This window comes from Hypanus sabinus, chromosome 9 (genome assembly GCF_030144855.1).
Source record: "Hypanus sabinus isolate sHypSab1 chromosome 9, sHypSab1.hap1, whole genome shotgun sequence".
Classification (NCBI taxonomy): Eukaryota; Metazoa; Chordata; class Chondrichthyes; order Myliobatiformes; family Dasyatidae; genus Hypanus; species Hypanus sabinus.
This window is the reverse complement of record NC_082714.1, coordinates 133,715,933-133,732,826: the sequence shown is the minus strand read 5'-3', so window position 1 is coordinate 133,732,826 and position 16,894 is coordinate 133,715,933. Positions and strand designations below refer to the sequence as shown.

At 35.8% G+C, this 16,894-nt stretch overlaps 1 protein-coding gene across 6 annotated transcripts in view; it reads right to left on the bottom strand.

Moving 5' to 3' along the window:
• Positions 1-363: 363 nt before the first annotated feature.
• LOC132399821 (zinc finger protein 512B-like) overlaps positions 364-16,894 on the bottom strand; it is a 145,983-nt gene continuing 129,452 nt past the window's right edge. For 5 of the 6 annotated variants that reach the window (XM_059980615.1, XM_059980619.1, XM_059980616.1 and 2 more), the window contains 4 exons: positions 14,198-14,260; positions 11,524-11,622; positions 8,997-10,487; positions 364-3,191 (listed from right to left, as the gene is read on the bottom strand). In XM_059980615.1, the coding sequence (XP_059836598.1) occupies positions 10,197-10,487; positions 11,524-11,622; positions 14,198-14,260 (453 nt within the window). In that variant the 3' untranslated portion in view covers positions 364-3,191; positions 8,997-10,196. The remainder of the gene's footprint in view (positions 3,192-8,996; positions 10,488-11,523; positions 11,623-14,197; positions 14,261-16,894) is intronic. The other variant, XM_059980618.1, reaches the window with a different exon arrangement.

Genomic DNA, 16,894 nt, shown 5'->3' with positions numbered 1-16,894 from the left:
GAAATGGTGCAAAATCAAGTCATCTTAACAAGTATGGCACACAATTTGGTGCTTGTATATTTCTTACAAAATGTTACTTTATTCTCTAATTGTTCTATGTTCAATAGTTTACAATAGTTGCTGGTATTTAAATTGGATTGTATTTTTATTTAATGTTTATAATGGGAATGGGGAGAGTTGTCAAATGAAATGTCTCTGACGTGCTTTATAAACAAATGTTTGGAAACCCAAGTTAAGACTTGTGTTCTTTCCTCAGGCAGACAGGATTATGGCTAAGTGAGTCAATTATTACAGCTCAGAGCATGGCAATCAAAACAGACATTTTAAATGAATGTTCAGTATGATATCAAAGGAAAACTTGCATTATTTAACAACACTTTATTAAGGAGATGGAATTTCATAAGCTGGTAATGTAACAAAAAATCATGATTTTCAATAGTCTTGAAGTGACTTGAATATTTAAAAGAAAATGAACAGTCTGTTGGTCACAATTTGTATGTTACTCTGTTAACTAGCACTAACACAATTATTTCATTTTTCTAGCTATGCTTTAAAACATACAAGACACAATAACATCAGTATAAATTTTAGTGAAGTAAAATCTTTTGTGTATACATGTTGCATACAAATAAACATACATTATTAATAGGATACAAAATTGTAGATAAAAAGCAATGCAGACTATGCCAAGTGAACAATGGGAACACAGAGCTCACTCAAATGAAATACTGTCTACTAGTGCTAACATAGACACTTAATAATTTTAGTCAGTTGAACTGGTCCAACCTCGTACTGTCAATACTTTTTTGACATTTTCTGACACTAATGATAAACCATTATTTCAATTAACAACAAAAATTCCTTAAACTCCAAATCACCTTCCCTCATACTTTATGATTTTGATCTGTCTTCTCGTTGTGAAGCTCCATTGTCCCTATATATTAGGATCTTATAATAGTAATTATAGATGTAATTTGCACTATGGCTCTGGATCTTATAGATTTAAATGCAAAAAATGTTTTCCAGGTTTTATAAAATTTCATTCAATGACAGAGTTATACATATACATAATTATATTACATTCAGCCGTACTACAAACTAAATTATAGGGAAGAGAAATCCCAGAATTTCTTTCACAGTTGGAAATAATCATGTGATACAGGTTAATAATTCAGTAATCACACAGTTAAGTGGTTTGTGAACCAAGGAATTTTAATTAGAACATACAAGTTCTCAATATAAAATTTACAGCTGTTCAGCAGTAACTGGATAAGCACATTCAGACATGCTCAAGGACAGTACCATTGGAATTGATTTCAATGGTAATCATATCTGATGTTTTAGAAACTCTTAAGTTTTAAGATAATTGCAGCAATATTAGAAATCCTTTACCTTAAATATAACACAAGTACCCTAGGAATGTTTGATTACTCCATACCAAGCAAGATGTAGAACAATCACATCTAACCTGCAGCTGTTTTACCCGCCTATCACTTTAAACATGAACACCAAAATTACTTGATTGTTGAATACAATACACAAAAGGCACTCACCTGTGGGAAAAGAAAGCTATTATCAAAAACAAAGGGTCTATTACTGAGTTTTAAACTATTTAGTGAGACAGTAACCTTCTCACTGCCTCAGTAAAGCAGCCAGTGTAAGAAAAGACACTACCCACCCCAAGCATTCTTTCTTCTGCTTGTTCCCATTGGGCAGAAGATTTTAAAAAGCCTAAAAGCACATACAACTAGGCCCAAAGACATACCATGTATCTGCTCTGCACTTTTTTTTTCAGCTTTTACACTTTATTCTGCATTGTTAACGTTTTTCCTTATCCTAGATCATTGCACTGTGCAATGATTTGATCTGAATAGACAGTATGCAGGATTAAATTTTCATTGTATCTTGGTATATGTGACAATAATAAACCAATACCACATATCTCCTTCCATTACCAGTGACATAGTTTGCTCCTTCATTTGGTATTTATGTTCCACAGCAGTACATCATAACTAGAAAGGAAGAACAATAATGCTTGGGGATGGAAGTGGGTGCCATCATGGCATGTAATCAAAGCATTCAGATCTTTTCCAAGGTTATAAAACAAACTTATTTTTGAGTTTTGTTAATGGGTTTCAGCAGTATTATATTCAATAGTATATTCAATGATGGACTCCAACCTGTCTCATAAGAAAGGAATATCTGTGGATGGATTGCTAAATCTAGTGGCATAATGTTCCGTGGACAAGTGACAGACATACAGATTAGCAATAGGATAGTGGAACACAGAATGAGCAGACAAAACTGATTCATTACCGGCTATCAGTGCAGACCTGAAGATTGTCTTCATTTTACCAAATGACTTCCTTTCTTTTCTAATAGTCTGCCTTTCAGCTTGGTGGTTTGGGTGACTTCATTTTCCAAAGGCTTGCTAATGCAAATGGACATTGTGCATCAGCAGAGAACACTCCTAACTTCTGAAATTTACGATTGAAGGAAGATCATTGATAAATGTTGGTCCTAGGACATTGCTTGCCCTATGAGCTTCTGAACTGATGTCCTAGGACTGGGGTAGCTCATTTCCAACAACCATAACCATCTTAGTTTTTGTGAGGTGTGACTCCAACCACAGGAGTGACTTCTCCTATTGCCCATTGACTTTAGTTTACCCAGACACCTTGGTGCCAAACTTGGTCAACTGCTGTCTTGATATCAAGGGAAGTATCTCACATAAGTTCTGGAACTCTCATGTTTAGAGCAAGGTCCTGGTGAGTCCTAAACAATGCATCGGGGGTGAGCAAGTTACTCCTGAGTAAGTACTACCTGATGGTATGGTTGATGAAACCTTCCCTACATGCCATAGATCATTGAGCATAGGAGGATTAGGTGCTAATTTGCCAGATTGGATTTGTCCTTTTTTTGTGATCAGGACATTCCTGTCTGGTTTACACCAGTGTTAACATTGTATTCCGGCAGCTAAATTGAGGACTCAGCTTGTTCTTGCATATAGGTCATACTACAGCTGAAATGTGTTCTAGTCTAACAGCCTTTGCAGTTTCTAGTGCTTTCAACCATGTCTTGATATCACTTGGTGTCAATCAAGTTGGCTGAGAGCTGGGTTATTATCAGCATCTGTAATGCTAGGGATCTCCGGAGGAATCCAAGACAAATCATCATCTTTCTGGCCACTTCTGGAACATATTAAAATAATACATATATGTTATTATTTGCTTATGTATAGAAACTTGCCATATCATGTATTAACATAATACAAGTTTTTCTGACTAAAGTTCTTATATTTTTATAGGAGTCCTGATAAATGGTTCCTGATTTCTCCATCTCAGAAAGTAGCCATCATCATATTGTTATCTGACAAAAGGGTGGCGAGGCATGTGACCACGACACATCTATCGTAATGATATGAAAGCTAAATGCTTACATTATCTTACACTACACTGTAATGTAGCAGTTCGCATAATGTCATTACAATGCCAGCTATAGGATCGGGATTCAACTCCTGCCACTGTCTGTAAGGACTTTGTACGTCCTACCCTCAGAGTATACCCCTTTCCTCGCCATTTCAAAGATGTACATTTAGGGTTAATAAGTTGTGGGCATGCTATGTTGGTGCTAGAAGACTGGAGAGATTCGAGGGCTGCCAAGCATGATCCTTGCTGATTTGATTTGATGTATGTCTTTGGGTGTGTATTTATGGGTGTCTAGAAGAATGAAGGGGACCTCATTGAAACCTATTGAATATTGAAAGGTCTCGATATAGTGAATGCGGAGAGGATGTTTCCTACACTGGGAGTCTAAGACCAGAAGGCACACCCTCATAATAGATAGATATACCATTAAATCAAAAATGACGAGGAACTTCTTTAGCCAGAGGTTGGTGAATCTGCGGAATTTGTTGCCACAGACAGCCATGGAGGCCAAGTCATTGAGTATATTGAAAGTGGAGGTTGATACATTCTTGATTAGAAAGTGAGACAAAGGTTACATAAAGAAGGCAGGAAAACTTGGTTGAAGGCTGAATGGCTGAATTCTGTCTCTATCTCTTATGGGCTGATTAGAAGACCAGTTTCTTTCTTCTTTGTTGCATGCTAAGGGATAAAGGACCAAAAAGAACTACGTGGTTTGGTTGAAGTGAAGGAGCTGAGAGTCTATCAACTAAGGGAGCAAGAAGATTTTATTTTAAATGGGCAAACCTACTGTTGCTTATTTAATTAGAGAATGTTGACAGCTGGTTTGCAATCACAATTTGACTGCATTATTTCAGAAAGAAGTTATCTTGGAAATGTACAGAGCTAAAGTGGAAGGAAAACAGTTTCCTGGGAAAGCACAGCAAGAGTTAGCCCTTTATTTCTCAAACTGAGCAGTGGGCAACAATATTTGACCGCCGTATTTTTCTGAGAATTCTGCTGGTGTAGAATTATTTGGATAAAATACTCAGCCTGCTTATCTTGATGGGTTTGCAGGACTGCTGCTCATTTAGAAATACCATCCTCAAAAATCAACGTTGACTGGCAACTCTTACGATGCCACTGGTGCCAAACTGTATTGGCCTCAGCTGTTCCTTTGGATTCATCAGCTGCATGGAGAAGGGGAGCCTGCTGCATGGGCAACAGTTTGCTCTCCATATCACACTGCCCTGGCTTGCGTACTGGTGGCAATGCACCAAAAGCGAAGAGAGGATGCAACCTTCATGGTCGACCTTGACCAATGGAGGGCGTCGACCCCCAAAAATCCTATGAAATCTGAGCACTGTGCTATCTTTGTATGCATATACGGTATACTCACCAATGAATTGCACTCTTATAGAGAGCTAACTGTTTTCCCAGATCAAGCAGGGAATTTTACCTTCCTTTCACAGAAGCAAGAACTACCAATGATGGCCACTTAAAGTACTGATACATTGGTTTTAATTTATCCAAGATCTGGTGTTGCTGCTTCTCTCTTGATAAACATTGACAGACAATTGAGAGATCGTTGAAATGAGAGAATAAAGATAGAGGGGAAAAGTGAAAATATCATATAAAAAGATAGGAAGCAGTAGTAAACCGAAAGAGGATGAAAAAAAAACAAATTTAATTCAACAAAATGAAAAGTAATCCTTTGTGGGAGTTGGAAGTATTTATGTTATATAATCTGAAAATGCATTATTATTTATTATTTTTTAATGCAAGTGATTAAAAAAATGTCAAGGTCATTACTGCTAGCTTTCTCGGGTACTTTTCAGAGCCCAGTCATCAATCTGTCATTAAAAGTAGATAATATTCCATTACTAAATCATGAATTATAGCCTGAGGAAATCACATAGAGATCAAGTAAAATAAGACAGCGACATACCCTCAGAAATATAAACTTACTTTTGATCCATACACTCATCAACACCCTGACAGATACTTGAGAAACTTATTACTGGTAGGTGCCAATGGCACATCCATTACTATTGTACATTTAATTCAAATTAAGGGAATATTTAGTTTTGTTTTTCAAAGTTGGGCATTTTTGAAGCATTTAATGATTCTTTTTTGCTTCTTTTTCAAACAACAACTTAAAACATTTGTAAACATATTTATGTTTCATGTTTTTATGTTCAACTCAAATGAGGAATCAGAATGATCGTTGCTTAATGTTTGAGCATTGAACATGTTGTTACTTGCTCTCAGCTTGGGTCTGAACTACCATGCTCACAAAATTGAAAAGTCAAATACAACAAAGGAATATATTTTTCTCACGTTCTCCTGACATATGGAAATGATCTGGTTCTGTAATTATATTTTATAAAAGGGAGATACTATTTAACTGTTAAGCAGTGCCTCACACTTAAGTTCTGTATTTCTTCCTATAGACTTATGAGCATCTTTGTCAATTATCCGATCATTTTTTTGAACAACATCAGCCTTCCGAAACTACTGACTTTGCTCTCATAATGAAGCTAGTCTTTTAGTTTTCACTTACACTTTGTAAGAGCCAAAATAAATCTTTTTCAAATCCATGTTGCGGCTTGGCACTGCTGTTTTGAAGAGTTCATTACTGGGAACTGTTCAATTATTGAATACCAATACATACTGCATTAGTGCCCTGTCCCTAATTTAATCTTTCTTTAATATCAACATACTCCACCTTAATGAATGGAAAGTGCACTAGTTGAAACCTGTAGGTGAGATTTCAATATTTTTGCACTAAAACCTCATAGGCCGCAGTTAGACAGGATAATACAGTATTTTTAACAAACAAAAAATTTAATATAATGCTTGGATTTTTATTGAAAGACTTGAGTAGACATAGGTGGAAACTTTTATTTGGCAGCAGTGTTATATCTATTGAATGATAATCTAATCAGAAAATTACCTTAAAGTGCATTTGCTATGTGCACTTGGATATGAATGTGCGTGACCTCAAACTTAATATTTACATTCATATTCCAACTTCACACCTTAAATAAAAACACAATGCTGTTCTAAATTTCTCTCATTCACTGGCTGGTTCCAACGTGGACATTGTTCTTAATTCAACATTGTTAAAAGTGCTGTAAAGTTTACTTGGTGGTGCTGCTGTCAATTACTTTACATAGAGCACATTTTCTAATCCCATGATAGCATGTACAATTACTGAATCACGAAGATGTAAGAGTTTCGTAAACATAAGGACATCCAAAAATAACATTTAATACAAATCATCTTCTAAAAACATTGATCTCGAAACTCAATTGCATTTCACTGTTTTTTTCAGTGTTATGCAGTTAAACATCATAAGTTTTCCTCACTGAGTGAAGCATTATAATGTCTAATTTAGGTCATTTCATGCTACTCCAGAAATCTGAATGGAAACTACCAGGTTTCAGTCATCCTTCCACCCCTGATGTGGTTTTCTTATCTAGGATACCATGATGATTTCATTCCCTGGGCAGTGCTTGTTTTGGAGTATTACCAGCAATCTGGACTATATTATCCTGGTATAACCTGTTGGGTTACTTCCTGGGCGCTGGATCCCAAGCCTATACTTCACAGATTCTGGTTTCACCCTATCCCCAGCATCAGCTACTCCCTGACTTTGCAATCACTCAAGTCTCAGGTCGGATCTTCCATTTCCCAGAACTCAAGCTCATCACAATCCAAACTGTCAGTCTGATTTCCAACCCACCTTCAAAAAATTGCTGGTTCAATTTTCACCCTCCCATCTCATCACTGTCACCATCCAAACTGGTGGGCCCTCCCTTGTCTCTCCAAATTATCAAATAATTTACAATGCTACACCTTCCCCATCTCCAGTTGACAATAATATTCAGTGTTTCTCCTCTTGCAACACCTTCGCACCAACCGGCTGCTGATCAATTTGAAAGCAGTCTCCGAAACAATCATTCTAACCCTGCTGCTGCCCCCAAATGAACACATCATTATAGACCTATAGAATCTTCAGCTGGTTGTTAAAATTTACTCCAGTTGAGTGCAAGGGGCAACAAGTGTTTTGGAAATCCAAATATTTTCTCATGTAGTTTAACTACTGTTTTACAAAGTTAGTTACAATCTAGCATTATTTTGAAATACTTGTAATTGCTTCAATCTTTAACCAGTAACTTAGATCTACACACACTGAATAACTGTCTTTTCCCTATTCCAATGTGTGTAGTTCTTTACCACGTTCCAAATCAATGCCTTTCTCAGCTGCTAACTGGTAATGGAAATGACACATATAACATCTACATCAGAAAAGTGCAAGCTGTTTATCTGTGAGCTGTTGAATGACAACCATGAACACTGGGGCCACCTAAGAGTTGGCAGTTTCCTCCTTCAGAAGCTGTAAGTAAAATTGTATCCCAAGTTGAGCTAATTTGCTGATGTTGAGTTATATCAAGTATTTTTACAATCCTATCAGAATGTACCTGAACTTATGAGTATAAACAGGTGTAGATCAGCATATACATTTGCAACCTAAGGAAGCAGCAAACCCATACTGGCAAGTCTTTGAGTTATAAAATTTAACAATATACTTACTTAACCATCCATTGTCTATGTATAAGAAATCACAATTGTAGAAGTGTTTCAACATTAAGCAGTTCTCAGTGAGGAAGATTTTTTTTAAAGTTACTTAAATAATCTGAAACTTCGAAAATTACTTTGTTGCCTGATAAATCTGATCACTACATTCGGATTCTCATCGTCTGCCAAGCAGGCCTCTCTTCACCATCAATACAAGTAAATGCAATTTTAAGGAAGCGCATATTTGAGAAATTGAGGTGCAATGGTTTACCTATTTGGAAACTTGGTCAAACAAGGGATATGATAAGCTAAATGTGAAATAATTAGCATTCATGAATATGCAGGAAATTATTTTCCAGTTGACTCCCTGCTTTCTTAAATATCCCTTATTTATTTCTGCATTCAGGTGCAAATGCAGAGGAAATTCCAAGCCATGATATTTTAATTGATTATCTAATTCTTTTGCCTGTATCACAAATTACTAATACTATCGTTAATACTATCGTATCCTAGTTTAATAATTTGGAAACAATCCAACAATGAGACAGCAATGTTAGCAGAACTCCAGGCATACATAGTTCAAACAGGACAAACTACTGAATTAGAAACATAAACACAAATAGTACATAGTCACTTGGTCATCAAAAGACTGTTTGCCTGAGCTCAATCTTTCCATGTGGCTCAGTTGTTTAAAACTTCTGATCTATGCAGATGCATTTCATACTGTATATTTGAATTTATTTCAGCTTCACAACGTCAACAAATACCTCCATTGTTCATGATGCTAGATATCAAGGCTCCTCACAATAAATTTATTATTGCCCATCTCTAATTGACTTCAAGAAGGCAATGATGAAGAAGGCTTCTTGAACTGCTGTAATTAGTTTGGTGAAGGTTCTCCCACGGTGCTCTTAAATAGAGAGATACTACTTCTTGTGCCTTATTCTTGCTTAAAGAGACACTGAACTAAGCAGCGTTAAGAAAACTTAATCCAAAGAAATTACAAACTTGTTTTTTTCTGGTTTGCGGCTGTCCACGTTCCTGCGCTTCGACTATGGTAGATGTTCCTGCTTCAGTCTCATTTAGATCTTTCTTTTGGCCACTCCGCAGTACTTCTGACTGCATGCACTGGGATGAAGGTGGCGGGATGAAAGTTAATGTAGATAGCGTGTGCGTTGCTGAATAGCTGTAAAGAAGATTCCATCTCCAACATTGAATTGTTAACCTGCCTGTTTTACAATGCACCAAGGTTAATTATGTATTTTTATTATTACCCAACATGTCCAAACGCTGAGCAGCCACTAAATGCCAGATTCTTGGAAATACTCACATATCATTCCTGAATTACCAGATCCTGAAAATGGGCAGTAAATCATTGGAAAATATTACATTTATGAACCAAGGCATTCTGCAATTATTTCAATGCACTGAAGAAAGAAGGAGAGCCCACATTCACTATATTCAAGGAGTAATTTTACTAGTTCATGTTGCCATCAAGGAAGCTACTGTACCCACAATTATTGGTATGAAACTCAGACACCTGCGTATAAAATCACCCCTTCCACCTTCAGCCCTCATTTTATTATATATATGTATATTATATCATTTATAATAGTTAATTTGGAAATATATACACAGCGTAGGTTCTATAGTTATATATAAAAACATTAGTTTATATTGATAAATAATTATAAATATAAACTAATAGACCTGGATTGCAGTTTAATTATTAAATTTGTTTATTAAATAATAAAAGAATTTGACCAATATAAATAAATAACCAATTTGATCAATGTGCAATCCAAAACTACCTATAAACCAACATCTTAATGTAGTTTAAAAAGCGTAACAAATCTTTTTATTTAACACCTTTTACCCCATAATAGTCTATTTTATAAAAAAATCATAATCTATTAAGTCATAGAGCAGTATATAGTAACAAAGCAGTATTAAATAGCCATATAATCTTTTGTGCTAAACAATCATATCCTGATTCCATTCAGTTTTAACCCAGATGCAAGGAGTGGCTTTTATCTGCAAGACACTGATTTATTCCCTGGACCCAAATGCAGGTACGAAATATGTCAAGCTTAAGAGCTACTGGTAGGTAGTGCTATCTTGTATTAATTTTATTATTCTTCATTTATGATACTTGGAGACCGCCGAATGTTTCCCCAGAGCAGAAAAGCTGAATCTTTACACTGACATTCATTTTGCAACTCCTTGCATCTTGTTCATGGTTCCTTTTTTGCTGCTTGACAGTATATTCTTCCTTTTCACTTTGTTATTGCTCTTCAAACCTGGAGAACACTGGGTGGTTATTTGGTCTGTAGTCTTTGTTCCTGCCATCTCTTTGTTCTTTCTCGAAAGCACTGAAGTTTTTTCCTTGGGCTTTCTTCCTCTCTTCTTCCCAGTGGTGTTTTGCTTCCTCTCTGAATTTGTCACCTTCAGTTCTCTTCTGCTTTTTTGTGATATTTCTGCTGAGGCTCTAAACCAGTTCTGTCAAAGGATATTTTAATCTTTAAATGTTGATTGAGTTTTGAAGTTTGGGAAAACTGCATAGCATAATTGTCACTCCAACTATTTTCAGGATAAAACATGACATATTTGTGTAGGGTTATGCATGTTTGTTACATTTATCTTCTTTTTCAATGCAAATTTTTGAAAGCTTTATTTCTTTTGCTTTCTAATATCCCAAGTCATGCAATGAGCAGATATTTTCATGTATTTACCAACACTAGTCTGACTTTTCCAAAACGTGTCTAAAACAACTTTCTCACAATTTTTTTCACCTGTTGAAGGGCAGGGTTTGCCTTCCGTTTAGCAGTTCTCTATTTTCATTAATATCTCAGCACTAAAAAGGGTCAGATATGGTAATGCTTCAAGGTGTAATTCCAAATAAACTAAACTATTTTAATCTAGTTTAACACAAGACATTTTCCTGCAAATGAAGAGTTAAGCAAAGTATAACTATCCAGTTCAAATATTTGAATTCATAAGAAATATTGAAGTAATATTCTCTTTGCAAATTACTTAACTATAAAATGAATATGGTGTAATCACTAGCCTACAATAATGACATATTCATTGAGATGCTGTCTGTTTACTTGTATTGGATTATAAAATACAGCTTGTCATAGTTTTGATATTTATCTTTGAGTACTGTGCATGAATTAGTCTGAAGCAGCTTTTAAAGTATTTTCAAATTCTCAGAAAATGTGTATCAAGCCAAATTAGGATGCACTGGTTAATTTGAACTAAAATATGGCATACTTTAAATTTTTATCTCATGCATAGTGGGTGGATTGATAGTGCACTAAGAAAACATAAACTATGTTGTGATTTGACAGCAAATTTCCATTAGCTTTCATTTTCAGTTATAAATGTGGCACTTAACCCATTTTCCTGTGATGGGGATTTAAATGTGTTGAAAAGAATAACATTGAAAAGAGATAATTGCTACATTAAAACTCAAAGAAACTATTCTTGCTAATTCTTTAGTTATGAAACTCATAATGAAATCATGTTAGCTTACCTCAGAATGAGAGTTGTTGATATGGTATTTAACTCCGCTTTCTGAGCTAAATTCCTTCTGACAAATCAAGCATCTGTACTTCCCAACTAGGTGCTCACCCTGTCATATAAAAACATTCATTAAATCTCAGAACTAGAAAAATAAAGAAATGTCACAAGATTTCACCTCAGGTCTGCATTTAAAAGGCATGTAACTTTGCATTGTAGCTGAGATTTTAGCATTCAAGTTTCCAATAAGCTTTTTATTGGAAAAGTTCATCATTACTAGCATGATGAGAAAATTACCTGTACTGTAATACAGTTTCAAACTATTACAGGAATTTGTGGTTATTTCAGAAATCATAACAACAATCTGTTCATACGAATACTAGTTATGAAGTAAAAATTCTTAAATATTTTACAGAGATGCAAAAGAGTTCATAGAAATAGTACCAAATGAGATAAAGTTCAATATGAAGCCACAAATGCTGACTTCAGAAATATGTAACAAGTTTCAGGGAAAATTAAATTGTAAACTATTATTGATGTCTACATGTGACTAGTGGTAGAGGTCTCATCTTAGAAATGCCCATAATGCAAAATATAATATGAATGCGGAATTTTAAACAACTCTATTGAAATGAAATCTATGCATTCTTTGAAAATAAATATTGAAGGGGAGATTAGGAAGTGTGAAATAAAAGGAAAAGAGTAGTATTAAACTAAGGTTCCTGAGGAGAAAAATGCTGGAGGAAGTCAGCAGATCAGGCAGCATCTATGGAAATGAATAAATAGTCGACGTTTCGGGATGAGACCCTTCTTCAGGATTGGAAAGGAAAGGGGAAGACACCAGAATAAAAAAAGGTGAGGGGAGGGGAAGGATGACAGCTAGAAGTTGATAGGTGATGTCAGGTGGACGGGAAAGTTAAAGGGCTGGAGAAGAAGGAATCTGATAGGAGAGGAGAGTGGCCCATGGGAGAAAGGGAAGAAGGAGGAGCACCAGGGAAAGGTGATAGGCAGGTGAGGAGAAGAGGTAAAAGTCTAGAGGGAGGAATAGAACTGGCGATGGGAGGGGAAAAAATACCAGAAGGAGAAATCGATGCTTATGCTATGAGATTGGAGGCTACCTGGACGAATATGAGATGTTGCTCCTCCTTCCTGAGAGTGGCCTTGTCATGGCAAAAGAGGAAGCTATGGACTGACATGTTGGACTGGGAATGGGGATAGAAACTAAAATAGTTGACCACGAGGCTGTTACTGAAACAGAATTCTTGGGTCAAATGTGCCAATTTAAACTTCTGTAGTGATGGACAGTGTGGTTAAAAGATAGCAACCAATATAAAAATTAAACTAGTAATAAACTAGTACTGCCTGTATGTTTGCTGCTTTGCTGCACACCTCACATCACAGAAACGCCCATTTGAATATTGGAACTATGCTTGACAAAAGTACAGTGGTTATTTTCATACACCCCATTTAGGTTTTTTTTGTGCAAGTTACAACATCAGAACAAAAGAATGCCAGAGAAAAATACAAGCAAAATTGATTCTAATTGTGTATTTACCCTTGTATCAGCTCCAAATTATATTTATTGTCTATTCCCAATTCTATTTCTCCCCTGAGGAATTCCATGTGAGGGACATATGAAAGTCAGTTGCCATAAACAACAACAGCTCACTCGGGACTACTGTGGTGATACGTAATTGTGCTTCAGCTAAAAATAACTTGTTTACAAAATGGAAGTAAATGCTCATTATCTATAAGCAAACAGAATTGATAAAAATTCTACTTATTTGGACGTACATGCCACCTACTGGTTGTTTAGAAGAGTGGCACAGGTGGACTATACAGAAACATCTAAGGGTATCTCCTGAGAGAAGCTATTCGGAGTCCACCATGTGAAAAAATAGGGAAAGTGGGTAAAGATGCAAATCAAAAATGAAAATTTTAAATATTATCAATCTAAAATGTTAAAACTGTTTTTGTCTCCACAGAAGCTATCTTCAACATTCTGTTTTATTCCAGATTTGTGCAACTGTGTAAGTCCTGATTAACAGATTACTTAATTTCTTTTTATCAATAGTTCTGTCTCTCATTTCTTGAAAGATTACCCACTTAATTCAATAGTACATCAATAAGTTAAAATCTGTAAACATTAGATTGTCTGACTGATATCTGGAAACAAAGGCTTATTAGTCTATAGGAAGAAATGCAGTCAGGTCTTACAAAATATTATCAATATTCATCTGCAAAGGGCATTCTGAATGGTTATACTGGGATTCAAAATCTATGGAAGGAGATAATTGGGCATGTAAAATTCAGTTTGATTTTCTGAAGAGATATGTTGATGCTTTTCAGGTATTTTTTTGCAGAAGATAGATCTAATGGAAGTTCCAGAAATAGAATGAATATCTTCAATGACATCTTTCAAGCTCCAATGAACTTATTTATTTTCCTCCAATTAAAGTGATAGAGAAAGTTGCACATACCTGCAATTCCAGCTCTTAATTCTCCAGAACCGCCTGGTTTCATGTGTGCTAGATTTACAATTAAGCTCCACTTTTGTGCTTTCTGTAGGTTTCTTATTATGCATACATTAGAATCAACTATTTCATTATAATATACAATGGTGCCCAAATGAACATGTTCAAACAACTTGAATGCATGTCAGCCATATAAGTTTATGTTCAACTGACCTTAGTGCATGTTGCTAGATGAGCTTTTAGCCCGGAAAAACTTGAATAAATTGCTTCACAATGCTGAAACAAAGAATACACAAGTGATTTGCCTTTTCATTTACAGCAACTGCAATGAGTTAAGGAGAACACCGTAAGTGAGAAGGTAAAATCAGGATCGCAGTAGGAGATACTTTTGCCGTTGTCTATTCTAACAGTAGTTAGATCTCATTGAAACCTAACGAATGTTGAAAGGCCTTGATAGACTGGATGTGGAGAAGATGTTTCCTATCGTGGGGGAGGGGTGTGGTCTAAGATGAGAGGATTCAGCTCAGAATGGAGGGAGGTCCATTTAGAATAGAGCTGAGGAGGAATTTCTTTAGGCAAAGACTGGTGAATTTGTACAATTCATTGCCACAGTCAGCTGTGGAGGCCAAGTTGGGTATATTTAAAGCAGAGGTTGACAGATTCTTGATTAGTCAAGTCATGAAGGGATACAGGGAGAAAGGGACTGAGAGGGATTTGGATTAGCCACGATGAAATGGCAAAGCAGACTTGACAAGTCAAATAGCCTAATTCTGCTCCTATACAGTGGCATGCAAAAGTTTGGGCACCTCGGTCAAAATTTCTGTTACTGTGAATAGCTAAGCGAGTAAAAGATGACCTGATTTCCAAAAGGCATAAAGTTAAAGATACACATTTCTTTAATATTTTAAGCAAGATTACTTTTTTATTTCCATCTTTTACAGTTTCAAAATAACAAAAAAGATAAAGGGCCCGAAGCAAAAGTTTGGGCACCCTGCATGGTCAGTACTTAGTAACACCCCCTTTGGCAAGTATCACAGCTTGTAAATGCTTTCTGTAGCCAGCTAAGAGTCTTTCAATTCTTGTTTGGGGGATATTTGCCCATTCTTCCTTGCAAAAGGCTTCTAGTTCTGTGAGATTCTCGGGCCCTCTTGCATGCACTGCTCTTTTGAGGTCTATCCACAGATTTTCAATGATTTTTAGGTCGGGGGACTGTGAGGGCCATGGCAAAACCTTCAGCTTGTGCCTGTTGAGATAGTCCATGTGGATTTTGAGGTGTGTTTAGGAACATTATCCTGTTGTAGAACCCATCCTCTTTTCATCTTCAGCTTTTTTACAGACGGTGTGATGTTTGCTTCCAGAATTTGCTGGTATTTAATTGAATTCATTCTTCCCTCTACCAGTGAAATGTTCCCTGTGCCACTGGTTGCAACACAAGCCCAAAGCAAGATCAATCCACCCCCGTACTTAACAGTTGGAGAGGTGTTCTTTTCATGAAATTCTGCACCCTTTTTTCTCCAAACATACCTTTACTCATTGCAGCCAAAAAGTTCTATTTTAACTTCATCAGTCCACAGGACTTGTTTCCAAAATACATCGGGAAACAATAGACTACCTCAAGAGGCGCAAGCAAGGAAGAATGGGCGAAAATACCCCAAACAAGAATTTAAAGACTCTTAGCTGGCTACAGACAGTGTTTACAAGCTGTGATACTTGCCAAAGGGGGTGTTACTAAGTACTGACCATGTAGGGTACCCAAACCTTTGCTTCTGGCCCTTCTCCTTTTTCATTATTTTGAAACTGTAAAAGATGGAAATAAAGAATTAATCTTGCTTAAAATATTAAAAAAATGTGTCATCTTTAACTTTATGCCTTTTGGAAATCAGGTCATCTTTTACTCGCTTAGCTATTCACAGTTACAGAAATTTTGACCAGGGTGCCCAAACTTTTGAATGCCACTGTATCTTATGATCTAGTTCAAATAATGAACAAAGCAGCATTTTGACAGTTAATAGCAATAGACAACTCACACACCGTGTGATTGCCCTAATTGTTCCTCAAGTGAGCTGAATGAACTATAAGTAGTCAACCACATTGCTGTAGATCTGAGGACAAACAAGAAAAGGGATTTCTCTTCTCTATAAGACATAACAATTCTGTTTGATCTTCATAATAATTCAGTAATTAATGGATACTCTTTTTGATGTAGCTATAAATTTAAATTCCTTAGCTACCATAGTTTGATTTAAATTCATATACTGTATCCAGATCAATAGTCGACTCATCTAAATAGTTGTACGGTAACTTACCAGCTTTGCTGGCATTCTCCTTATCTAGTAGACTAGACTAGACTATCCTTTGTTCTAGTTAGGAATGTTAAAAAACAGGACTATTCAAACATTCTTGTACAATTCAAGATTCTGGGAATAAGCTTACCTTTCTAAGGCCTTATCTTTGCATAGCACAAGTAGAGTTATAATAAAATTATAAGATGGATGTTGCCTAAAATGTCACTTTGAATACTGATTCTTCATGTGCACTTTTCATACTGTTGGTTACGTCCAATGTTATTGAAATATTTTCCAATGTAACCTGACTATTGCCTTTTTGATTGATGGATAAGGCAATGAATATACTGATGGATAATTTTTGACAGAATTAAATTTGTGCGCACACTGACAGAATAGGATATTGTTTGGATAAAGTAACAGCAACACCCACTCTGAATATGATCATGAGATAAACTATAATATCTCACCTTAAGTGAAGCATGAAAAGACTGTGTTGTTTCCCTTGTACTTAGAGCAATTTGTGGTTCCAAAATATGCAAAATTTTTAATGGTAAATAGCAAAAATGTTAATAGCAAAACATTAATAAGTGGTATATACTTGAAGTGATCAAGAGAAGAATTA